The sequence below is a fragment of the Setaria viridis genome, chromosome 5 (genome assembly GCF_005286985.2).
Source record: "Setaria viridis chromosome 5, Setaria_viridis_v4.0, whole genome shotgun sequence".
NCBI classification, from domain to species: domain Eukaryota; kingdom Viridiplantae; phylum Streptophyta; class Magnoliopsida; order Poales; family Poaceae; genus Setaria; species Setaria viridis.
Genome location: NC_048267.2, coordinates 1,404,427 through 1,430,271, shown reverse-complemented (window position 1 = coordinate 1,430,271; position 25,845 = coordinate 1,404,427). Strand labels below are relative to the sequence as shown.

The 25,845-nt window shown below is 50.9% G+C and overlaps 2 protein-coding genes across 2 annotated transcripts; both read left to right on the top strand.

The window, feature by feature from the left end:
• Nucleotides 1–2,616: 2,616 nt before the first annotated feature.
• LOC117858280 (pectinesterase) lies at nt 2,617–9,534 on the top strand. The gene is made up of 2 exons (XM_034741320.2): nt 2,617–3,762; nt 8,599–9,534. The coding sequence occupies exons 1-2, from the start codon at nt 2,724–2,726 to the stop codon at nt 9,288–9,290; spliced, it is 1,731 nt and encodes a 576-aa protein (XP_034597211.1). The 5' UTR covers nt 2,617–2,723; the 3' UTR covers nt 9,291–9,534.
• Nucleotides 9,535–13,666: 4,132 nt separating this feature from the next.
• On the top strand, nt 13,667–16,179 carry LOC117859314 (endoglucanase 3). Its single transcript, XM_034742543.2, has 4 exons — nt 13,667–14,026; nt 14,131–14,337; nt 14,676–14,876; nt 14,953–16,179. Exons 1-4 carry the CDS (start codon nt 13,802–13,804, stop codon nt 15,814–15,816), a joined length of 1,497 nt encoding a protein of 498 aa, XP_034598434.1. The 5' UTR covers nt 13,667–13,801; the 3' UTR covers nt 15,817–16,179.
• Nucleotides 16,180–25,845: the final 9,666 nt, after the last annotated feature.

Genomic DNA, 25,845 nt, shown 5'->3' with positions numbered 1-25,845 from the left:
TCCCCAGTACCTCCACTGTCACCCCGATCGGTTCCGATATTACCACTGCCACCCTCCAGTGCGGTTGGTGCTAATCAATCCAAACATGCGACGCCTCTGCCTACATCTCTCCCCAACCTTCGTCCCTCGTCATTATGGTGGGGCAGCACCCCCGTTGCCTCATCACCCCGCCCACATATATTGTGGGACGATGACCTCCCTAGCCGTACCTCTCTACAACTGATGCCTACCAAAATGACCGAAACCCTAACCCACTAGAATTAATCGAGGTCATGGAACATGGTGAAGAAGAAGCCAATCACACTGAAGAAGTAGTCCATTAGAGAGAAGGTACAAAATTTGATAGACTTCTACCCAAGAATATGTCCACAACATATGAATAGTAGCTCAATTCTTTAATATTTATTGTTACTCATCTTTTGCTATGAAATGGCTACCACTCGAAAAGAAATATACTCCCTCTATTTCAAATTATAAGTTATTTTAACTTTTTTAGATTCATAGGTTTTGCGATGCACCAGATATATATCTAAATGCATAATAAAAGTTATGAATTTAGAAAACCCAAAACAACTTATAATTCAGGATAGAGGGAGATACCATTTCATGTGGATGCTTCGACTGTCTTAAAAAATGTTAAAACCAAGTATATCTATATATATACATATAAAGTGGCTCCCCGCTCCACCTTGAGGCTAGCTGGCTTTGAAATACAAACCGATTTCAAGTTATTGTTTATACTTTGTCAACTAAAGCTGAAATAAAAAAAATACTCCTAAATTTTAGGTGCCTGAAATTTGTGCTGCTTCAGACAATAGTCTTCATCAACATGTCATCAATGAGCTTATTGGAGGGGATTATATTTCATAGCTACTGGTTTAAGGGAAGTTGTGGGAGGAAGGATCATCCGACGATGGTGGCGGTGCCAGCAAATAAAGTAGGATTAGTGCCGCAATGTGTTGTATAGTCGCGTTGGAGAAGAATGGTGTGGTGGTGCCAGGAAATAAAGTAGGATTAGTGCTGCAATGTGTTGTATAGTCGCGTTGGAGAAGAATGGTAGGCAACCCGAGGAATAGAAACCACGCCCTATTTGGTTGACATCCGGGCATTGCCACACCGAACTTCAGGCGCGCGGTTAAAAAATGCGACAGTTGTTTGATTAGCTTCAGACTTGTGGCACGCCAAGCAAGGTTAGGCAGTTGGATGTGTAAAAGTGCAGGAAAACTCACCTAATGCTTGGTGCACGATTTGATCGCTGTACATTTGATGTGGCCTCAGGTTGGGTTCCCACCATTCACCAACTAAGATGATTCAACTTTTTTAGGCACTCGTAATTTTAACTTTAGCTCGCCTAAAACTTTTGAGTTAAATCCTACCAACTAAGATGATTTTTTTTTGAACAAACCCAACTAAGATGATCTTTTTTGAACTAACCCAACTAAGATGATTAGAGACAAACTATTCCTAACTCACCCTGCTATTCAAGAAAACCACTTCCAAATGTTGATTGAAAGGCCCATTATTTGTAACATTCGGAGCCCACATAAAACGCAAAAACATCAAGGCTTCGTTTGGATGTAGATATTGTGGGCTTCGGTATTGAATTGATCTCAATACCAAATCAGAATAGTTTTGAAAATGGGTGACAATGCCAAATCGATTGTTTGGATGTCAATGAAATTGCTAGATGGAATTCAACGAGAGTGACAATACCTATTCGTGTTTGGATGTGCATGGAGTAAGATTTGGCATTGACTCATCTTCTCTCCCCTACTGCTCCTCCATCGCCGCTGGCAGCCGCACCTCCACCAGCTCCTCCTCCATGCGCCATGGACGCCTAGATCCAGCACCCATGAAGACCTGTTGTCCGTGGAGATGAGAACACCGAGCCGCCGCTGCTCCATTTGGCGAAAGGAGGGAGAAAGGGGAGCAGCGCCGGAGGAGGGAGGTAGGGGAGGAGCGGTGCGGCTCGCTGGTGGAGGGAGATAGCGGAGGGGCGGCGCGACACTCCAGGGGTAGCGAAGCGAGGTAGGGGAGGAGCAGCGCGGCACTTCAGGGGCGGCGGCGCTCATCGACGGAGCGAGGTAGGGGAGGAGTGATGCAACGCGGAGGGAGGGGAGGGCACGGGGTGGCTCACCGGTGGAGGGGCGGCGCAGTTCGCCGCGGAGGGAGGCAGGGGAGGACGGGGAGGGGCGGGGCGCTGGCTGCGAGGAAGAAAAGGTTGGGGCGCCGCTGGGAGGAAGAAGGGTGCCGTCAGGAGGAAGAAGGGGTGCCAGCTGCGAAGAAGAAGATTGAGGAGGGGGCGGCGCGGCCACGGCGGAGTGGAGGCGCGGCGGCGGTGGCATCGTCGAGAGAACGACTGCACGAGCTTTTTTGGGAGGAACGCGAATTCAACACGATACGGAGGGGAAGGGGTTAGTATTGAGGGGAAGGGGTACTGGAGCGGTGAATACCGGTTGGTATTGGAGTCTATTTCCAATTCCGAATTTCAAACCATCCAAACACCAATAGATTCTTGTAGGGACCATACAGTTTCTACTAGAACCTTAAAGAAATTTTTGTGTTCTCACTACCGCACTGCTTCTATATTGCAACGAGCCAACGACTTATAAACCCCTCCTCCAAACGACCAAACCCCAAATCCATCACTCCTCACTCTGCAGCTCTCCACAGCATCTCTGCGAGCGAGAGCTAGCTACCACGGTCCACAGACAGGGGACACAATGCCACGCTTACCCAAGAGACCCGGGCCTCTCCTTGTCCTCCTCATTGTCGCATTCGCTGCCGCCACCGCCGCCGCTTCCTCCGACGCCGCCGACACCGTCCCCTTCTACCCGTCCGCGGAGGCCGCCGCGGCCGCGCACTGCGACGGCACGCTCTACCCCGAGCTCTGCCTGTCCACGCTCGCCGACATCCCGGACCTGCACAAGAAGCCCCTCCCGGACGTCATCTGCGCCGCCGTGAACCGCACCGAGGACGTCGTGACCGCCACCGCCTCCAACTGCTCCTCCTACCTCCAGGAGAGGACCCTCAGCGCGCGTGACCGCCTCGCCATCAGCGACTGCCTCGAGCTCCTGTCCACCACCATGGACGACCTCCAGGCCACCGTCGCCGACCTGGAGTCCCCCGCCGGCAGCGGCTCGGGCAACGGCTCGGTGGGCGCGAGGCACCAGACGCTGGACCACGTGATGACGGTGCTGTCGGCGGCCATCACGAACCAGTACACCTGCCTCGACGGGTTCGCGTACCAGAACGGCGGGCGGATGCGGCGCTACATCGAGCCGACGCTCTACCACGTCTCCCGCATGGTCAGCAACTCGCTCGCCATGGCCAAGAAGCTGCCCGGCGCGCCCTCGCCGTCGCCATCGTCGGCGCAGGCGGAGACGAAGACGGAGGCGACCGCGGCGCCGCGGCAGCCGTTCGTGGGGTACGGGCAGATGGTGAAGGGGTTCCCGCGGTGGGTGCGTCCCGGGGACCGTCGGCTGCTGCAGGCCCCCGCATCGGGCATCAAGGCCGACGCGGTGGTGGCGAAGGACGGGAGCGGGAACTTCACGACGGTGGCGGCGGCGGTGGCGGCGGCGCCGACCAACTCGCGGAGGCGGTACGTGATCTACATCAAGGCCGGGGCGTACATTGAGAACGTGGATGTCGGGAAGAAGCACGTGAACCTGATGTTCGTCGGCGACGGCATCGGCAAGACGGTCATCAAGGGCAGCCGCAACGTCATCGACGGCTCCACAACCTTCCGCTCCGCCACGGTCGGTGAGTGTCCTCAGTTTTCAGTACGCACCCACGCTTGATTACATTCTGAATGCTTTGCTCCCCCATTGCTTCGTACGCGCATTGATCCAGTACTTGAATCAGTGCAAGTGGTTCATCAAAGCAAGTTTGTCGCTGCGAAGTAGCAGTTCGTATTGACTAGCAGCGCTGTAGCTTCAGTACCTAAGCTAAACTGTTGCTTGGGAAACGAAGTAGGTTTTTCGCAGCCAGTTACAGTTACAGCGCTTTAGCTTAATTGAAATATGAACAGTGACAGTGACAGTGAAATCTAAGAACTCATATCCAAGAGCGGGTAACAATACGAGTAGGTGACTAGCAGGTGGTTGAGTGGTAATCCAGATTAACGCGTACTACAGGGGTGCAGAAATGGGGTTATTTGGTGCCACATTTTCAGCAATATAATGCTTTTAGATGGAGAAGAAATCGGTAGGACTCTGTTCCGCGAATAGTATCTGCTATAACTGACAGGTTGTTCATCTCTAGTAATTGGCAACGAGGTACGCGGGTCCCGCGAACCAGGCATACAATGCAACAATTAGCCCGCGCACTGTGGCAGTACTGGCAGATGGGAGCATGCATGGATGCTATTGCCGCCATTGCTATCCCACCAGATCAGCTGCCGACATTGAAATGCTCGGTTCCTGTAGCTAGGAATTTACTCTCTCCAACTTGCCCCGAACCCGTGGTCCTGTGTGCACATCCATCATTCCACCCTTGATCTAGCAGTAGGCAGTGGTGGCTAGCTGAGGCTGCTTGCTGCTGCTGCCGGCCGCCGGATGATGCTCTGCCTTGCCTCTCCAGCCAAATCAGAATGCATGCAGTTTGTTAATACTTTAAATCAGAACTGCCAATCAGCTAGCACGTTGCATACCGCGTGTCGTCCTAGATTCGCTTGCCGATTGCGCGTGCGTGAGATCGAGCGAGGTGATGCGGGGGCACGACCAGACGCCGCCGGATCCTCCATGCCCGTGGCGTGCGATCGATGATCCAGATGAGCACCCCATCGGCATGTCTGTCGCGGCCGGAAATGGTCGCTCCTGCCTCCTGCTGTCGGTGTGGATACATCACAGTTCACAGTCGCAGGTGGTCACCGCGAGCGGGCGCTGCGGATCGGACCAAGTCGTCCATGATCCGGGGGGTGGTGCCGCCTCCGCCTGATCAGTGTCGGTGTGCGCAGTCAGTGCGAGCACGCTGGCGGCCCGTCTCTGTTCTGGCGATCTGACGACCCCCAAAATAAAGATCGCCAGTGCATGCATGCGCTGGGCCAAAATAAAGAGCAAAATAGGCCATGCTGTGTGTCGTCGTGTTAGACGGGTCGGTGGATAGTCGAGCCCGGATGAGTGCCGGCGCCACCATCAGCGGGCGGTGGACTCTTTCTGGTAAAAGCGGTCAGGTGGGATCAGGTCAGGTCAGTAACTATACACACATGTTACACGCGTAAGCTTTGCTCGGCTATTTGAGGATGGCGAGAGTATTTTACTTACCTGCGTGCACGGCTCGCGTGTAAGCTTAGCTTGGCTCCAAATCAATAAGGTGGTGGCGGCAAGCCGGCAAGTCCTATTGAAAAAAAAAAGGCGGAGTAGTCCATGTCAGTGGCAGAAGTTGTAGTGGAGTACTGTGTTGCAGGGGACCTCGTCGAAAGCGTGTGGTGCGTGCATGGTGAGGAGATAGCGGATAACCGGATCCACACATGAACATGAGCGTGAGCCCCATCCCCGCTGCATGCAATGCAGGACAGAGAAATCGAGCTGTCCAATTATGGCATCCTTCCGGGCCGGGCCGGCGCCAGCAACTGCACTGTGGGCTGTGGCCGTCTTGCCCTAGCACTACCAGTACTAGCTTGGTACAGGGTACAGGGGGCAGTACAATGATGCAGTCGCCAACCAACTACACTCACATCACATGCATGCGTAGTTGCATTTGCATACTCGTAGTACATGCATGTTCCGAGTGCTACGACTAAATCTTAGAAGATTTTACTTGTAAGTTATAAGTGCGCACGCCACGACTTGGGCCGTGAAGATCTGCAAGTAAACAACACTAGCTACCCACTGGTTAGAACTTGGGCACTTCAGTTTGACAGTACATATGGCCATATTGAGGCCTTAAGCCCTTTTTTAACAAAAAAAAAAGGCTTAAGCCTTTAACTGCATTATAACCTGGCAGTGACAGACATGGGTATGCGTGCATGAGGACAAAGGATACATGCACCCGTGACTCTTCATTCCTTGCCAAAGCAGCATGTGCGCGCGCGCATGCATACTGTTTGCCGCAGTACGTAATAATAAGCACGTATCCACGCTTATTAATTTTAATATTTTAGGGGTATGGATCAGTGATCATATAAGAGGGCAGTAACATACGACATAGCATGTGACCGCGCAACTGCAACGTATGTACGCATACGCATGCATGCATGCACAGTATACTGCTTTCCTAGCCGCACTACGTACCCTGCTGTCCCTGTTTCGCTAAGGCTAATCCTAGTGGAAGTTTCATAGAGGTTTCATGCACATTAAATACGGTGACACATCAGCATATGTGATGACATGGCATAGTAGTTATGAAGTGAGAGAGGGAAGGAGTTTCATCAGGATGAAACTGTGTATACATTATTTCCAAGACTATGAAACCTATTGAAACTTGCATTGGGGGCTATAGAGTTTCATTTCATCTAACCATATCCAATCACATGCCTCACAATTAAATGTCATGGGTATCCTATGAAATCGTGAAATGAAAACTGTGCACTAGGACTCCCTGTTTCATTCATAAGAATACACCTCATAGGATAATTGTGGCATCCTTGGAAACAGTGCAATGAAACCTTGCACTGCGACTAGCCTAAGAAACTAGCGGCTGTTTTCTTTCGCTGCACAGTATGCTCTGTGAAGAAGTCGGTGCTTGTCGTGTCACTCTGTACCTCAGTATAGAATGCAGCGTGATATCCGACCAGGACAGTGCCCTTTTCTTTTGTCTATGCTGCTGACGTGCCTTCGCATGTGGACGTGGACGTGGACCTACGCGGACGCGGTCGCCCACCACGCGGGCCTGCCTTGTGCGCGCGTCCGCATCCTCGCGTCCTGCCTGCATGTGGGCCTAGCTTTCCATGCATTCAGCGTCCGCGTGTCCGCGTCACTCTGCTGGCTGCTGCTGATTGCAGAATGCGACTTGAAAACCAAAAAAGACCTAGGTTCAGCTAGCTAGACTGATAGAACCATTTTATTACTACTAGTATAGTAATTCTGAAGTATTACTCACAACAGAGAGGTTTTGCGTTGTTTTGGATCATTTCGCGTGCCAACTGCCAATATACCAACTATATTAACGACTAATTTGGTATGGATCATTTCGCGTGCCAACTACCAATATACCAACTATATTAACGACTAATTTGGTAGGGCTTTGGCTCCTCCTAAAAAGGTTCCGACTCTGACTCCTGTGGTGGAGCGGCTTCTCTGGTGTAGATGGAGCCATTTTGGAAAGTGTTTGACAAAACAGCTTCTCCTATATATTTTTGAAATGGATGTAAGAGGTCAAATGTCCTATATGCCTTTGGATATATATATTTTTAATAGATGAATTGAATTTTTAATATTAGTTTATAATTTAAGTCCATTTGAATTAAAAAAATAAATGAAAAGGGACTCCTCTCTCCTTTTCTCTTTTTTCCTTCACCTTTTATTTTTCTTTATTTTCCTTCTCCTTTTCTTTTTTCTCCACGTTCTCCATCTGCCTTATCCCATTTTCCCTGTCACCTCTGGACTTCCGCCACTCATCTCCCCGTCGCCGCCCAGCTCCCCGTCGCCGCCTGGCCCTCGGGTCCCCCGGCGCCGCTCCTCCACCGTTGGCCAGCTGCCGCCGGGAAGGGCCGCATCCGGCCTAGATGCAGCGCCTCCGCCGCCCCCAATCCCCAAATTGAGGTCAGCCACGATCGATCCGCTCGTTTCCCCGGCCGGAGCAGCTTCCCTACGCGCCGCCGACAGCCGCCGAAGCTGGTTCATGGCGCCGTTGTTCCTGCTGCGAGGCGAGGCGACGCGAGGAGAGAGGGGCGCGTGCGACAGAGGGCGGTGAGCGCATGTGACGGGCCCCACGCGCTTCTGATGGTGTGGTGGCAATTTTACCATAAAATTGGCCAACTTCGGGGGCAGTTTAGTAACAGTTGGGCTAGGCGTGCAGGAAGGAGCCGATGGAGCGAAAAAACCAGCTCCTCCTCACGCGTGTAAAAATGGCTCTAGCTCTGGCCGGCTCCTCCCTAGGAGCCCTTTTATTTTTCTCCCTTTAGCTCAGCTCCAGCAAAAACGGCTTTTGAAGCCGTTTTTGGAGCTCGAGCCCTAAGACGGTTAACTCAAACCAGTGCCGTGTAGAACTAACAGATGCTACGGCGTATGTACGTGGAGCCAAAGTCCCCAGATTGGTTCCCATCGACACACAAGATGTACCGTCGTACACACATTGATGCACCGCTCATTTTGGTTCTTGCACTTCATTTGAAGCACCTACAATTATATCGTTATTTACAACCGGTAGAAGTAGCTTTCTTTTTGTATTTTGATAGTCAATTTTGAGGGGGGTTTTCTGAAACTCAGAAGAATAGCGCAAAATCAAAATATGCCAGGGTTCATTGTGAGACATGCTGGTCGGATGTTTAATGGGCCAGGACAAATGAAACTATGAATTGGGCCGGCCCTCTTTTCCTGAAAACATTTGGGCCACCCGTCGATACATGGTGTCGTAATCTAGCCCATAAGCTTTTCTTGCACGGATGATGTTGATTCTCAATATTTTTTCTGACGACTTATTTTGTGGGCCGCGCAGCTGTTGTGGGCAACAACTTCCTGGGCCGCGACCTGACGATCGAGAACTCGGCGGGCCCGTCGAAGCACCAGGCGGTGGCGCTCCGGGTGGGCGCGGACCTCTCCGCCTTCTACCGGTGCAGCTTCGTGGGTTACCAGGACACCCTGTACGTGCACTCCCTCCGGCAGTTCTTCCGCGACTGCGACATCTACGGCACCATCGACTTCATCTTCGGCAACGCCGCCGTCGTCTTCCAGAGCTGCAACCTCTACGCCCGGAAGCCGCTCCCGAACCAGAGCAACATCTTCACGGCGCAGGGCCGGGAGGACCCCAACCAGAACACGGGCATCTCCATCCAGCGCTGCAAGGTGGCGGCGGCGTCCGACCTCGCCGGCCAGGAGTCGTCGACCAAGACCTACCTGGGGCGGCCGTGGAAGCAGTACTCCCGCACGGTGTTCCTGCAGTCGGAGCTGGACTCGCTGATCGACCCCGCCGGGTGGCTCGAGTGGAACGGCAACTTCGCGCTGGACACGCTCTACTACGGCGAGTACATGAACACGGGCGCCGGCGCCGGCACGGCCGGGAGGGTCAAGTGGAAGGGGTACCGCGTCATCACCAGCGCGGCCGAGGCCAGCGCGTTCACCGTCGGGTCATTCATCGACGGCGACGTCTGGCTCGCCGGCACGTCCATCCCCTTCACCACTGGCTTGTGAGCGAGACGTCGCCGCGTCGGTCAGTGATTCATTCATCAGCAAAGTGATTCTGATTCACAGGGAGCGATCGAGATGGCAATAAATGGATGGCGTAAGTTGATTGAGAGGTGGAAAGGCACCGATCCGGTCATGTGTCTGTCGTTGATTCTTTTTGTGTTGTTCAAGTCTGTATACGTGCATTGCGTGAATTCGGTACACGGGTCCGAATGAACTTAATACTACGTATAGGTATTACGACGTTAAATCTGGTGTACTTTGTTCATCTTTTCCCCTGCTTTTGGTAGAGAGGTACGTGATGACAGATAGGTCTGCTATGGGTGATCAAATGGAGTTTGCTAAGGTGTCGGATCCGATCGAAGTGCACTCGGTCACGGGCATTGCCGCATAGCTCCATCGGTGGATCATTCACTGTGACTTGAGTGGCGTGGCCACATTGGCACATGCCCAGGTCGTTCTGGCGGAGGCTTTTCATGGCGCTTTTGCAGCTGCGTCTGCGTGGCTCTGGGCAGAATAAAATCCACCATCAGACTAGAGAGTACACGATGCCACTTTCAAACTCAGCATTCGTTTCGAGACTTAGTACCAGTTGTATTTTGACTCGGTACTAATATAAGCATTAACAAGCCTAATGACTAGTCCCTGAGGAGCCCCCCATGACCCTCTTTAGTACCGGGTACCGGTTGAAACCCCAACCGATACTAATGTGACTAAGGAAGTCTCCAAGAGGACCTCCCCTCACGTGTCAGCCCCCCTCACTCCCCCACACAGATCGATCCCCTCGCCACCCCTGCCGTCGCCGTCCCTCACCTCTTACATGTGGCGAGGAGCGGCGGTAGGGCAAGGAGGAGCGGAGGCAAGAAGGGAGGGCGCGGTGAGGTGATGAAGCGTTGGTAGGGTGTGGCGGAGCAAGGAGCAGCGGCGGGGCAAAGAGCGGCATAGCTTCGTCAGGAGGGCGCAACGGCAGAGTGTCAACAGGCGTGGCGGAGCATGGAGCGTGTGGATCTTAGAGTAGCAAACACCTCTCCCTCAGATCCGGCAGCGGCGACAACCGGCAGGCTGAGGAGCAACGGCGGAGGCAACCGGCGGCGGTGGCTGAGCAGCATAAGTACGCCGTCTCCCTCCCTCCCTCCCTCCCTCTCTCTACAGTGCGGGGCTCAGGTGCTGTGCGACCGGGGCTCCGGCGCTCTGGCGGACGGCGGCGGGGTGCGGCCGTGGCTCCGGCGCTTTGGCGGATGGCGGCGGGGTGCAACCGAGACTTCGGTCGATGGATTTATTTTTTTTATTTTTTAATACTTTTAGTACCGGTTATTTGACCCGGTACTTAAAGACCCCCCTTTAGTACTAAATTAGTAACACCAGTTGTACAACCGGTACTAAAGTGGGATTAGAAACCGGTACTGAAGACCAGCAGTGGAGCATAGAGGAGTATCACACATAGTACGGTGCAGACTACCGGATACAGACGCATTTGACAGGTGATTGTCTCTCTACTCTCATCTGTAACACGTACGCGTGCAGCGCACCGGCGCCGAGCCCCGGATGAGAACTGAACTGGAGAATGTGCGGTGCGGCTCGCGTTCCGCCGATGATCACGGCGTTCGCACTCGGCACCTCGCAGATTCACGTGGAGGAAGGACGGCTCCGAGATGAACGGAGAATAAAGTCGTCGAGACGCTACGACGCTGGTCGTGTGCGCCCGTACCGAACTGCTGGTGCGCCGTACATGCACCAGGACCCATGGTCCGCTCCTGCGCGTCGCGTCGCCTTCCGGTCTCGAAGCCAGAGAAAGCCGTGGGAATCTGTTGCGGGGGGCGCGGCTGGATTCGGCTCGATGCCTGAAAATCGTGTGCACATGATATGATGGGCACGACGAACATCCGGTTTCTGAGGCCTGATTCAGGGGCTGTTTGGCTAGGCTAAAGGTAGATAATAATTAGAAGTATTAAATATAATTTAATTATAAAACTAATTATATAGATGAAGTTTAAATCGTGAGACGAATCTATTAAGCTTAATTAGTTCATGATTTGACAATGTGGTACTACAGTAACCATTTGCTAATGATGAATTAATTAGGTTTAATAGATTCATCTCGCGAATTAGCCTAGGGGTTTTGCGATTAGTTTTATAATTAATTTATATTTAGTCCTTCTAATTAGCATCCGAACATACAGGACTAAATTTTAACCCTGATATCCAAACACCCCCTCGGTGACTCGCCTCCGGTGACTCGCGGCGTAACTTACCACTCCATCTCCTCTCTCCATTCTCCGTCAAACGGCCCACGAGAATCCGAAGCATCTAACTCAGAGGTCCCATGCACGCACGCAACTGAGCCTCGGCTTCCTCGTTTTCTCCTTGCTTTCTCTGTCTGCTTTGCTCAGGAAACCAGAGCACCGGCCAAATCCGTCACCGCCGGTCTACAGTTGGCACCAAGAACTAAGTAAAATCGATTGCCCAAGGTCTACCCTTATCTCGTGCGCTCTCAATTTTGTTAGAGATAGCTTATTTTCCGTTGATTGCTGCTGCTCTTAAGTTGCTCAATTCGGACCGCTAACGGTGGATGTGTGGAGGCAGCGAGGAGCTATGTACCGTGGCCAGGATCTACAGGCCCCGTGGCGGCAGGCCCAAGAACACCTTGACGCGCTTTGGGTGCATTTGGCAGCCTCGACTACCTCAGCCAAGCTCGAGCCAGCCCACTCAGGATCTATAGTATGTAGAGATGTTGATTGTCAAATCTGCAATCTATGATGCTAGTTGAGTTAAGATAGTGTTTGTTAGGCTGGATGAGTTGGTATGGTTACCTTGCACACGGGTCAAGGTAAAATTACCACCCACGTCGCTTGCCGCCGTCGCTCGTGCCGCTACGGCCGCATCCTTCACGTGCAGTCGCCGCCACCCACACGCCACGCATCCCATAGTCCACCAGGGGTTACCCAAGTGGTTGATTTGTAGGTAGGGATAGACTACTCGAAGGTGATCACGAGAACACAAAGGTTTAAACATGTTCAGGCCTCCAGAGAGCAATACCCTACGTCACTTGTTTTGGTGGATTGTATTGCTGGTATGGTTCGTGGAGAGTTGACGTGCTCTAGGTAGGCGCCCTTGGTCTTGTACAGGCTGACGATCTAGGGTTACAAGTCGGTTTAAATCTAATCTAGCTGCTTGTTGCATGGAAAGCAATCCGAGTCAAATTACAATAAGTATCCCGCAATATCCGGACTGATTTGAATCACCCAACCTCCTTAACTTGTGCTCCAAGAATCTTCATGTCCTTGGTCCGCACGTTCTGGTTGGGTGGATCCACTTGTCTGGACCGACCAGTATCATGGTCGGTGGGACCTATGGGGTACCCATATCTCTCACTCGTTAGTTATATCCCTCCACATGGTTTGCACTGTAATATATATATATATATATATATATATATATATATATATATATAGTTATATTCCTGTGGCAAGTATTTTAACTACTACATCTAATATATGCCAAGATGAAAACACTATCAATATATTATTTGTAATGTATATCCTACTGATCAATATGCAGTGTATCTTTTTGTTATGTAAAAGATGAAACGGTAAAAGTGCCTCTGTCATGGTAACACTGGCCTAAACCAGAGAAAAGCGCGGCTGCCTACCTAAATGCTAGCTAAATGGGCTAACTAATATCTTGCAAAGCTGGGCCTGTTCACCAGACCTAACAGATAACAAGGCCCAACTTTGTTCTTAATCCAGAGAGGGAGTGTAAAGCCATCTTGTGAGGCGCAAAAAGGGAGGAAAAAAGAGATGCTGATCCTGTGGCTTAATTGCCGGCGGTGATCGTTGCACGGTTCCCTCGTCTTCTCAGTCACTGCAGCAGCGGCGGCTCAAGCTCAAACGGTGCAGGCTTTGCCATTCCAACAAGGCACCAGATTCAGTTAAAACAAAATTTGCCTTGGAAACCCAAAAACTGACCATACATGGCAATTTGCTCCCTCTATCGCAATGCAAACAAGAAATACTTTTTGGATTAAAGCCCGAAACTTGCCGGCACTCCACCACGCATTTGCAGTGAGAGGCACCATCTTATCCCATGATTTCACGCGCCGAAATGAGCTTAAAAAAAGGCCAAAAAAAACTGTACTGTACTGCCCCTGAAGACGCGATACCACTTGCTTGCTTGAAGCAGCTTGCTCAGCCAGCCATGCTCGCTGGCGCTGGGGGCGGTGGCCATGCCCCATGTGAAGGAGCTGAGCCGCGGGCTGACGGACGGGCTCTCGGGGCACGCGGCCGTGCCAGGGAAAAAGTAATGGCCGTTCCGAAACCGAAAAAGGAAACGACAATAAATATACAGCGGAAAACAGTCGCGCCGTCTTTAAAAGCCGCGCTCCGAGTGGCACTCTGGCAGCCAGTGAGCGAGCGAGCTTCAGTTCAGTGAGCCAGTAGGCGGCGAGAGCCGAGAGAGGCGGCAGCGAGCGGCGCCGCCCGTTTCGTTGTCCAGTAGGCGAGGAGCTCTGGTGGCCCGCCATGGCTCGCCTCCGCTGCCTGTTCGTGCTCGCCCTCCTCGTCGTGCAGCTGCCCGGCGACGCCATGGCCGGGCGCGGGCACCACGGCCCCGCCGCGCACGACTACAGGGACGCGCTCGCCAAGTCCATCCTCTTCTTCGAGGGCCAGCGGTCGGGCAAGCTGCCGCCGTCGCAGCGCCAGTCCTGGCGCAGGGACTCGGGCCTCTCCGACGGCGCCTCCGCCAAGGCAAGTCGTCGTGCCGCTCTGGCTCTGCTTCTAGTCCGTCATCTCCTCTGCATTGCATTGTACAGCTCCTTGACGCCCGTTTCGTTCGTGTTTGGCGCCGGCAGGTGGACCTGGTGGGCGGGTACCACGACGCCGGCGACAACGTCAAGTTCGGGTTCCCGATGGCGTTCAGCATGACGATGCTGGCGTGGAGCGTGGTGGAGTTCGGCGGGCTCATGAAGGGCGAGCTGCAGCACGCCAGGGAGGCCGTCCGCTGGGGCGCCGACTACCTGCTCAAGGCCACGGCGCACCCGGACACCATCTACGTCCAGGCAAGCTTGCTTTTCCGAGTTGTTCTTCTTCCCTCATGGTCAAACAGAGTACTCACTCCTGTTTCTTTACTCCTCACTCGTGCTAAGAATCTATAGATCTTGTGTAAAGAGTAGTAGCTGCATGTACGAAGTAGTACAAGCGCACGGCACGAAAAGCTGCTTCTTTTTCGCAAACAATGGAAGAAAAAAACAAACAAATCCTCTGTACTTGCACGGCTCACAAGTCACACATACACACGCACCATGTGGACCAAGCAGTGTGGACTGTGGACTGGTGCCTTGGTGGGGCGTCCACGCAAACCCAGCTGATCTCCTGACCCTCTCGTCATCATTCATAGGTTGGCGACGCGACCAAGGACCACGCGTGCTGGGAGCGGCCGGAGGACATGGACACCCCCCGCACCGTGTACAAGGTGGACCCCGGCACCCCCGGCTCCGACGTCGCCGCCGAGACGGCCGCCGCGCTCGCCGCCGCCTCCCTCGTCTTCCGCAAGTCCGACCCGGCGTACGCCAGCCGCCTCCTCGCCAGGGCCAAGAGGGTGCGTAGTGCTACTCGTCCCTGTTCCATTGGTCTCTGTTCCTTCGGTGCTCTGCTTCAACCTCCTTGCGTTTCAGGTGTTCGAGTTCGCGGACAAGCACCGGGGCTCCTACAGCACGGGGCTCGCGGCGGACGTGTGCCCCTACTACTGCTCCTACTCCGGGTACCAGGACGAGCTCCTGTGGGGCGCGGCGTGGCTGCACCGCGCCACCAAGAGCCCGTCCTACCTGAGCTACATCCAGGTGAACGGCCAGGTCCTGGGCGCCGACGAGTCGGACAACACCTTCGGCTGGGACAACAAGCACGCCGGCGCGCGCATCCTCATCTCCAAGTCCTTCCTGGTGCAGCGCCTGGGCTCCCTCCACGAGTACAAGGGCCACGCCGACACCTTCATCTGCTCCATGGTTCCCGGAACACCCACCGACCAGACCCAGTACACCCGCGGCGGCCTGCTCTTCAAGCTCAGCGACAGCAACATGCAGTACGTCACCTCCAGCGCGTTCCTCCTCCTCACCTACGCCAAGTACCTCGCCTTCGGGAAGCAGACGGTGCGCTGCGGCGGCGCTGTCGTGACGCCGCAGCGGCTGCGCGCCATCGCGAGGCGGCAGGTGGACTACCTGCTGGGGAGCAACCCGATGGGGATGTCGTACATGGTCGGGTACGGGGCGAGGTACCCGCGGCGGATCCACCACCGCGCGTCGTCGCTGCCGTCGGTGGCGGCGCACCCGGGCAGGATCGGATGCTCGCAAGGGTTCACCGCGCTGTACGCCGGCGGGGCCAACCCGAACGTGCTCGTCGGCGCCGTCGTGGGGGGACCCGACCTCCAGGACAAGTTCCCCGACCAGCGCAACGACCACGAGCACTCGGAGCCGGCCACCTACATCAACGCGCCGCTCGTCGGCGCACTCGCCTACCTCGCGCACTCCTACGGCCAGCTCTAGCTAAGCTACCTGCCGTTGAGTTCTAGCTACCTGCCTGAGTTCCGCATCAGTCTTCTTTGGTCGATAAGGTTGTCGGAGTATTGTTAGTGTTGTGGTCGTCGTGATTGATTAGTCGTTTCGATGGTTGATTAGAGGGGAGTTGTTAATCGTGGTTTGAGGAGGACCCCAGTGCAAGCGAAAACGAAGGGCGCTTCGCTCGTGGGTCGTGATTATTTGTCACTAGGTGTTAAGTACGCCGTAGTGTGATTGGTTGGGTTTGGGTTTGGGTACGTGACGCCGCTGGCGCACGAATGTACTGCTGCTACTGTGGTTGCAACTCGCAACTCAATTTGATTCCATGAAGTACAACTCCATTCAGCATTACTTTGTTTGGATTTCTATTGTCAATATGCAAATACATACTACAACAAGTAGTGACCTTTTTGTCTTTTTTGCCGAGCATACAGTTGCATCATGCAGGCCACCAGTGGAACAGTACCCTCTTAACCGTTTCAACAGACGACAAGCACAAAAAGCATGACTCTCACGTCATAACTTGTGTAAGCATTGGCCATTTTGTCCTTGTCCAATGTCAATGACCAGTCAACAATGAAACAGGACTTGGCTTGGGAGACTTCAGCTGAACTCGACCGACTGTTTCATGGTTAGGTGTCCTCGAGGGTCCGTGACCCACATGGCGGTGCCTCACGGTGCCCAAGCGTAACTAACTGCACAACCGCCAGAAGCTATAAATGAGCTCTGCTCACTTCACTACCCCAGTGCTTCACCGAAGGAATCCGAGATGATACGGAAGCGCTAGTATTTCAGGGACATACATGAATCCATAAAAAAAAAATGAAGGAAATCTAATATGAAGTCGAGAGGCCTCATAGAAACTTCTCTTCTATTGTCTGTATCTCTTGGAATTTCTGTTTTACATTGTAATAAATATCACTATTGCAAACTTTTCCGCGTCCTGAACTTTTGTACAACCAGATGCATTCTAAGAATTTTTTATGTCTCAGAGAGACCCTGAAAAGTGAAAGTCTACACGCTACTTAGATGTTAGCTAGGCTGAAATGGAGAATTCAAATGTATAATCTGTGGTTTGGTCTTTTCATGGAAAAATAAAATAAAGATCGATATCTCCAACACTCTTTAGGAGGACAAAATTTACTTGTTTCAACTATAACCTTTTTTTAGAAGTTTCAACTATAATTCACCTCGTCCGTAAAATAATGTTAAATTGTGTCAGATCAAAATATCTCGTGTCGCTCATGGAGGGGAAAAAAAGAGGGTCTACTGCTGATCTAGCACAGCACTCACGTGCTCGATACATGGAATCGTCGCAGTAATTTTATACTGAAAAGTGCCACTGCAGTCACAGTCCTACGGTCAGAAAATAGTGTGGTAGACATAAACAAATATGGTCACTGACCACTAAGTTAGTAGTATAAGATATGGGAAAATATAAGATTTGTAATATTTTAAACAACTTTGAAGAAAATTTTTACCATGCCACTTTGAATAGTTCGACTGAAATAAAGAAAATAGGGGTCATGAAAGTTTTAACGTGTTTGACTGCATACAATCAAAACGGCATCAAGGCCCCTTTGAATATCGATTAGAGATTCTAGAAATCTGAATTATCTATAGAGATTATTAAGAGTTGGAACTACAAATATGGATAGAAATAGTCAAGGAGCCGTTTGAATACCTGTATTATATATAGGTGGTTCGAATTTTCACTCGCCTTTAGGTGATTATTGTATATAATGCCCTCACCTTTATTACTATAGGCCATCGGGACCATGGGCAAATGGCCTTCTTTTTTATGCATTATCTTCTATTAGCTAGTAATATACTCCCTTTCCTGTTTATAAGGCGCACACACATATCAAGATTCAAAGTTTACAATCTTTGATCAATAATTTAGTCACCAATTTTTTTATTTTTTAATGTAAATTTGACATGATTGAATTTGTAATCAAATATACTCTCCAATGTTTATAAGTTTATAACTATAAACAATATAATATATAAAATAAACAAATGGTCAAAGTCTAATGGAAGACCGTATCATGTCATGTCATGTGGTTTATTGGATTGTGTGCCGCTCAAACTATCCAGACAATAATCTAGGTTGTTTGGATGAGCTACGGATTTTCTTTTATCTAAGGTCATATATGGATGATTGGATCCGCCTAGGTACTTAATCTATTAGCTGGCTAGATGGAAATTGGAATTAACTGGGTCGGATAGATCCGCTCCGGCTAAAATTAGTTACCTACCATTACCCGATGGATCCAAATAAACATACCCTAATAATTAATTTTATGATTAGAGATGGAGGGGATATTGGGTTTCCCTCTCCATTTTGGAGCAATATGTGCTTAGCTTAGGGTACCTTTATACAAACTGTAGGTTTTCGGTACCCATAATGCAGACAACTAACCCAGTGATTCCAGAGGCAGTCAGCCACAGGCCACACAGCCCACAAGCCTGCACCCATTTTAGGTTTCTCTGAAAAGCTGGATCACATGGCGGATGGTGATTTCAATGCAGCAACAAAGGACACAGCAAGCATCTTGCATAAACAACTTGTCCTTTTATGCTGGCACCTGCACGGTCACGGCGACTCTTATCTCTTATAATCCGCATAGGAGGACGAGATGTGCAGTACGGCTCGTTGGATGGCTCGATAACTAACACGAAAGCTGCCCATCCGTTTTAAAAAGGGGCCATCCGTCAAAAAGGGATAAATTTGAAGGATGTTCGTTCATTATGCGCCCAACCTTCCCGCCAAAGTTGATTCTTCTCTCCCGCCATCGGTGAGAAGAGAGAGGGGGAGAGGATGTGTAGTGTGCGCGCACGAGAGGTTTTCAGCGTGGTCAGCCGTGCGTTTGACCCGATGGAGCACGCCGGTCGGCGGTCGCCTCGTAAATCGGCGCAGGCGGGCCTCGCGTGCGTTGCGTACGTACCTATTCAATTTCAAGAGCTGCAAGCAGAGCTGGGCGCCTGGCAGAGCGTGAAGCGTATCCCCATGCAACCATAACTGGATTATTGCGTGCCCTCGATGCATGCCCATCGGAAGATATGAATTTTTCAGTTACATGTAATGTAATCAATCGTGAGCTATCTAAGTCATTCATTTTTAATCAATGGTGAGATGGATTATGAATATGTGAGAAATAGAGAGGGTAGGTATTGGATCAACCGTTGGATGAAGAGAAATCAACGATTTGGATAAGTCACATGGTTACATGGTTTTGCATTTTCCCCATTGGAACCTAACAATGTGAGTTGCATTGTGAACACAGGGACTGAGGCGACGCAAGCTGTTGCACGGGCACTGGATTGCACTGGTACGTATGTAGTACTAGCCTGGCTTATGTTCACTTATCATCTCGTACCGTCTGTGTCTGGACTCTGGACAGGGGTCAGGACCCCAAAGACAGTGCTGCATCGCATCGGGATGGACATGTCATGCAAGCTATCGAGTAGGGCCGCGTGCATGCGATCCAGTCTCTGACCGAGTGCCCGAGTGGCATGTGACCAACTGAAGAATCTGCGGCGGCGTGCATGCATGTTTGGCAACACCGCACGTTAGCCACTGCCAGTAAGGACTGGACGGCTGAGTAGGCGATGCAGCATGCATGTACTGCAACATGTACGTAGCGGCCACCGATCGATGGGACAATGCGAGTGTCTACAACAACTCTAGCACTCGACCGTGACAACGTTGTACATGCGAAGCTATCAGTTCGTGTTTCTTGTGCACTGCACTCTGTACGTAGGCTACTACTTGCTTATACACATTACATGGAGTAATCCCGTGCCATATACTGTGCAGCACTATTCTAGTATGGTATATCAGTACCACTCGGCCTCCATATTTCCATTGCAGTTGCAGCAGGCAGCCAGGCTCAGCCGCTCAGGCAGGCAACGTTTTTTGGCCTACTGATCACGTGGTTGAGCACGCATGGTACGACCTGATTTCTTCACTGTGAAAGTGAAACGTACGATGCCTGACGGATTGGGAATACTTAACATCATCTCAATCTCCAGTCATGTGACATGCTGTCATGGCCGCCATATCGCCAGTCTGGTCTCTGGTCAATCTCCCGTCGTGCCTCAGCGTCACTATCCTGTTGAGGAACATCTAGCCAGCCTGCCAGCCTGGTGTTCGATGCCAGGCCAGCCAGCAGTGCAGCCTCGTGGCCGCATGGGCCATGGGCTGCGTTAGCACTACGCCCAATCGCCCGTCCATCCATTTCCTCTGACGAGCGACGGAGCGAGATGAGGTCACGGGCAACGACGGGGCGTGACGCTGAACGGCGGGACCGGACAAGCAGCACTCGATCGCAGTCTCGAAGACATCACAACACAGGTCAGCTGCAGCGCAGGAGGGGAGGAGCATTGTGTACGAAGCGAGGGAGAACGTGAGCGCCGTCAGGCCGTGCAGGTGTTCTCTGAGCATCTCGCTGGGAATCGGCAGCAAGAATTCAGCAAAGCGTCCTCGGGCCCAGGAGGGCGCCGGGTTATTGGGCGTCAAGTTGCTGGATAGAGAGCGCGCGGGGGAGGGAGTCAGGGAGAGACATTGTCACAAGACATTCTGCCCCTGCCCCCATCATCTATCAATTGATGATTCTTTAAACTGATCTGAACTGTCACGAGTAGCAAGTGGCTCGCCATTATACTAATTTATCACTGCGTTGCTGCCAGCCGGTCTCATTGTGGACCAAATTCCTGTGGTTTGGAGCCTATCAATTCCAGTGGTGTAGGCAGCATTTTCAACCTAGGTATTCATTTGTCAAAAAAAAAAAAACGGTGAGATTCCTTGGCTGGGATAATGATTGCTGGGTCTCTATACATATATGAACATTGGAAGTGCATATGCTAAAACTTTTATCCAAAACCATGGGTATCCACCTGAATACCACTGGCTACGAATTTTGAAATAGGAACAAGTGTTTTTTTTGGCAAAAGAATTGAGAACAAATTGCTGAGGTCAACTATGTTGATCCCTTACTGGGATGATGAACATACAGTCTCATTTAGCCCCACTGTTCGCCTAGACCGTCAAGAAGTTTTTCTAGACGCTAGTCAAAACCCTTAAGTCTACGTGATCCAGTTAACCAACGTGGAAGACAGCATTGTGTGGCGCTTCACAGCACAAGGGACATGCACAGCAACATCAGCATATGACATGCAGTTCCAAGGAAGTTATGCCGAGCTTAACTGGGAGAAGATTTGGACAGTTAGAGTTGAGAACAAGTGCAAAATTTTCATCTGGTTGATATTGCAGCGCAAATTGCCAACAAATGACCGGATCATCAAGCGAGGGGGTCAAGCAAATCCTACTTGTCAACTGTGTCGAAGCCAAGATGAAAAAACATTGCACATGGTGGCAAAATGCAGTTACGCCAAGGAGGTCTGGAGTAAGATTGCACAGTGGACAAACTTTCCACTGCCATTTCTGAACAATGTTCATCGCCTATATAATTGGTGGGAGTTCCTGCTAGCAGCAGGAACTACAACGGCAACTAAGCATACGCAGGTCTGTATTTACACGGTATGGAACATTTGGAAGGAACGATGTCGTCGAGTGTTTGACAACAAAGCCCTGCAGCCACATGAACTAGCACTGATCATTCAACATGACCTGGAGGCATTCAGCAAGGCACATATGGATCAGGAACAGATGCCAGGAGGAAGGCAATCGGCCACAACGTAGTAAAAACATAGGACTTGTTTTGTTTGTTGGTTTTTGCTCTGTATCCTAATTTGAGCAAAGTGTATCGTTCTTTTTCCTTTTTCTAGGCTTTTCAGCCTAGCTTCTCTGTACATTGTACTGCTTCTTCCACTATAATGAAAGGGCAGAGCACCCTGTACATGTTAAAAAAAAAAAACCCTTAAGTCTAGCGTCTAGAAGGTACATGGATGCGATATTAGATCGGATGATGATTGGCCAAGATTAATCGCTAGTTATGGGTGACTGTGTCTAGAATAGCTTCTAGGGAAATTTTTATCATTGTTATCTAGGTATTGATTATTTATCAACAAGCAACAAATATATAGTGAATTGAAGGCAGGTAACGGATAGCTGTCGCCTGTCCAAGTAGTGGATTGCAGAAAGCGGGGCATTATCGTGGCTTTCTAAGTTCTGAAAGTGGAATTTTGAAACAATAAAAACTCGATTATTAATACTAACATAATTATTAATGCATCGCACATGTGTTCTGTAAAGTGTGCTTTCAAGTGAATTGTCGTGGTGTTCACTTAGAATTTTTGAAGTTTAGAATACATAATCAATTACTTATTACATTTCATAGTACAAGAGTCCAAATAGTGTAAATGAATAGTAAGAGATAAAGTAGGCCCATAAAGACATATTAAGGTTAAGAATGCCATCTATGAAGAAGAGCATCATTCATAGAGTCAATCATTCCACCATGGCCCAAATAACATCCTCATCATTTTTATTGTCATTTGGGCCATGGGCTTGGGAATAGCAGCTTGAGAAGGGCAGTAGCAGTATGCAAGAGCGGCTATTCAAAGAGTTCAAGTACGTTCCGCTCCTCGAAGAAACCCTAATAACAAATGCAAACTAAAATTGTGTTTAAGGGCATCCAAATATCACCTCCGCCCAAAGAACTGACATCTAGACCACCAAAAAAAATCTAGAATTAAGGGACCAATATCCTCTCCATTACCGTAGGGTCATTGAAAGTAACTGACATGCGGGCTGGGTGGTGTAGGATGCCCACATGTCGACACTTGCATTATTATAGTGGATGTGTATCCAGAATTAAGATTCTCGTGGCGGCAGCACCATTCACCTTCCACATTGTGATCTTGCATGTTGAGTCCTCTTATTCTCGTTTGATTGCATATGTGGTACGTGCATCGAGTTATTATCTTTTCTGTGACCATATCTGGTTGAGGTTATAACGTGACCATGGTTATTGGTTTCCACTAAAATGGTCATATTTTATATGCCAGCTAGAGGAACATGCTTAAATAGTTAAAAAGTTATTATTTATACTTTTCATTTCCAAAATTCACTACCCTAGTAATTTAAGTCTATCACACGATTCAAAGACTTGATGCAGCAATCTATTAAACCTCTAATTCACCAATTTACTAGAATGTGCCAAAACAGTTGGTTTTTAAAATAATATAGCATATAAAATATATTATTTTAGCATTATTTTAATAGCCTGTACATTCCAACGGAGCAAGGGAGCATGGAAGGTTCTACCACGAGGCATGAGTTCTCCATTTGCGTCCAAGGATTAAGCTAAGGAGAAGGGCATCTTTCAGGAAGTGATGGTTGTGGTGGGCGTCAACATCGGTGGTGGATGATCCAAGTGAGGAAGGAAATGAGGTGGCAGCATGGACGGGAAGGGAGGTGGCGGCACGGATTTTGAGGTAATTATGTGGAGAGGGTGGCACCAGGGAAGAAATGTTAGCGAGAAGGAGAGTGAACAGAAATAATATTATTGATGATTCAACCATACAGGGACGTACATGTTTATATGGCCGGAGGCCCGTGATACTCTATGCCGTATCAATCGGTTTATAGAAACAGAACCGAGATTAGGCAGGAGATAATCACGTGAATCATATCTGTGCTAAAGATAGACTCCTAAGGACTTACGTTATCTAACACCCCCCCTCAGTCAGAACGTGACTAGCCACAGGAGACAACGTTCAGACTGGACCTGAACTCGGTGAAGACAGAAGTCGGGAGTCCCTTAGTGAAGATATCTGCATACTGTGACGAAGTGGGCACATGCAATACTCGGACGGCACCAGCGGACACATGCTCACGGACAAAGTGAAGATCAATCTCAATGTGCTTGGTACGTTGGTGTTGTACCGGATTGCTCGAGAGATACACTGCACTGATGTTGTCACAATAAACCAGAGTAGCGCGCTTGATAGGAACATGCAACTCGAGCAGTAACTGTCGAAGCCAGGTAGTCTCAGCAACAGCATTGGCAACGGCGCGGTACTCTGCCTCAGCACTAGAGCGGGACACAGTCGGCTGCCGCTTGGAAGACCAGGAAACCAGATTATCACCAAGAAAAACACCATAGCCTGATGTGGAGCGTCGAGTGTCAGGACAACCAGCCCAATCAGCATCTGAATAAGCAACCAGGCTGGAAATATCAGTGCGCCGAAGAATAATGCCGAAATCCAGGGTGCCACGCAAGTAGCGAAGGATCCGCTTCACCAAGGCATAGTGAGGTTCTCGCGGATCATGCATATGCAAGCAAACCTGCTGAACTGCGTAGGCAATGTCGGGCCTAGTGAATGTAAGATACTGTAGTGCACCAGCCAGACTGCGGTAGTGAGAGGGATCGGCAACTGGAGACCCGTCAGAAGTGGAAACCTTGGCACAAGTGTCAATCGGCGTAGAGGAGGGCGTACAATCGGTCATCCCAGCACGCTCAAGTACCTCAAGAATGTACTGCCGCTGGGAGAGCAAGAAGGCACCATTCTGACGACTGACAGATAACCCCAAAAAATGATGCAAAGGTCCAAGGTCCTTCATAGAGAATTCTTCCTGAAGAGCCATAATAACTCGACGAAGAAGAGCATCAGAAGAGGCTGTCAGAATAATGTCATCCACATAAAGTAGCAAATAAACTGTCTCATGCCCTCGACGGAAAACAAATAGCGAATTGTCTGATCGAGCACCCACAAATCCCATAGACAAAATGTGTGAAGCAAAGCGACTGTACCAGGCACGAGGTGCTTGCTTCAGACCATAAAGAGACTTGTTGAGTCGGCAAACAAAATCCGGATGGGTGCTATCAACAAAACCAGAGGGCTGAACACAGTAGACAGTCTCATCCAAAGTTCCATGAAGAAAAGCATTTTTCACGTCAAGCTGATGGACTGGCCAGTTCTGAGGGAGAGCAATGGTGAGTACCGTGCGAATGGTGGCCGGTTTGACGACCGGGCTGAAAGTCTCGCCGAAATCAACGCCGGGCCGTTGGGTGAAGCCACGAAGGACCCAACGAGCCTTGTACCGCTCCAGAGAACCGTCAGGACGAAACTTATGGCGATACACCCATTTGCCAGTAACCACATTTGCGCCGGAGGGGCGAGGCACCAACTGCCACGTGTTGTTGGCAATAAGTGCAGAATACTCCTCGTTCATGGCCTCACGCCAGTTAGGATCAGCCAGCGCACTGCGATAGGACTTAGGCACTGGGGAGAGGACAGCAACGCTCAGGTTGAACCGAGACGTCGGCTGCCGAAGACCGCGCTTCCCGCGCGTGATCATGCTGTGGTCGTTGATGGTGGGAGCAACAGACACGGCATTCTTCGGCGGGCGTGAAGACCGGAGCGCAGAGCCGGGTGCCACCTGGTCGCCAGGCGAGGGCGGCGCAGGCGCGGCCTGTACGTCAGAGGACGCAGGCGCGCGCTGGGGCACGTTCTGGGCGCCGGACGAGGACGCAACAGCGTCCTGGGCGCTGTTCGGCGGGGCCCGGTGGGGCGCAGCTGTCGGGGCTGTGTCGGAGGCCGACCCGACCGAGGTAGTAGACGGGTAGGGCGCGGCGGACCGAGGTGTTGCCACCAGGGGCACAGTTGTGCTCGCCCTGGTGCGCTGTGGGAGGACCCCGCTGGCAACAGCCGACTGTGGGAAGACAGCCGGGGCAGCAGGAACCGAATTAGTCGGGGCCGTGGTACCTGAAACATTAGAACGAGTACCAATAGGGATAACAGGTGCTACATCCAACTCCGAGAAGAAATCAAAGTCAGATGACGGTGGTGAAGAGACGTCGGCAAAAGGAAAGGAGGACTCATCGAAGGTGACATGCCGCGAAATAATTAATTTATTTGAGGCAAGGTCGAGACAGCGATAGCCCTTGTGTTCCGAAGGATAGCCGAGAAAGACACAAGCAGTGGAGCGAGGAGCGAGCTTATGAGCAGCTGTCGCGGAGAGGTTAGGATAGCAGCGGCATCCAAACACGCGAAGGTGGTCATAGGTCAGATGTACTCCATAAAGAGCAAAGAACGGCGTGGAGGAGG

Excerpts from the sequence above, each read along its gene's own strand:
- LOC117858280 (XM_034741320.2), top strand. The coding sequence starts at position 2,724 with ATGCCACGCTTACCCAAGAGACCCGGGCCTCTCCTTGTCCTCCTCATT. Across the intron at positions 3,763-8,598 it reads CTTCCGCTCCGCCACGGTCG|CTGTTGTGGGCAACAACTTC; the intron begins GTGAGTGTCCTC and ends TGGGCCGCGCAG.
- LOC117859314 (XM_034742543.2), top strand. The coding sequence starts at position 13,802 with ATGGCTCGCCTCCGCTGCCTGTTCGTGCTCGCCCTCCTCGTCGTGCAG. Across the intron at positions 14,027-14,130 it reads CCGACGGCGCCTCCGCCAAG|GTGGACCTGGTGGGCGGGTA; the intron begins GCAAGTCGTCGT and ends TGGCGCCGGCAG. Across the intron at positions 14,877-14,952 it reads TCCTCGCCAGGGCCAAGAGG|GTGTTCGAGTTCGCGGACAA; the intron begins GTGCGTAGTGCT and ends CTTGCGTTTCAG.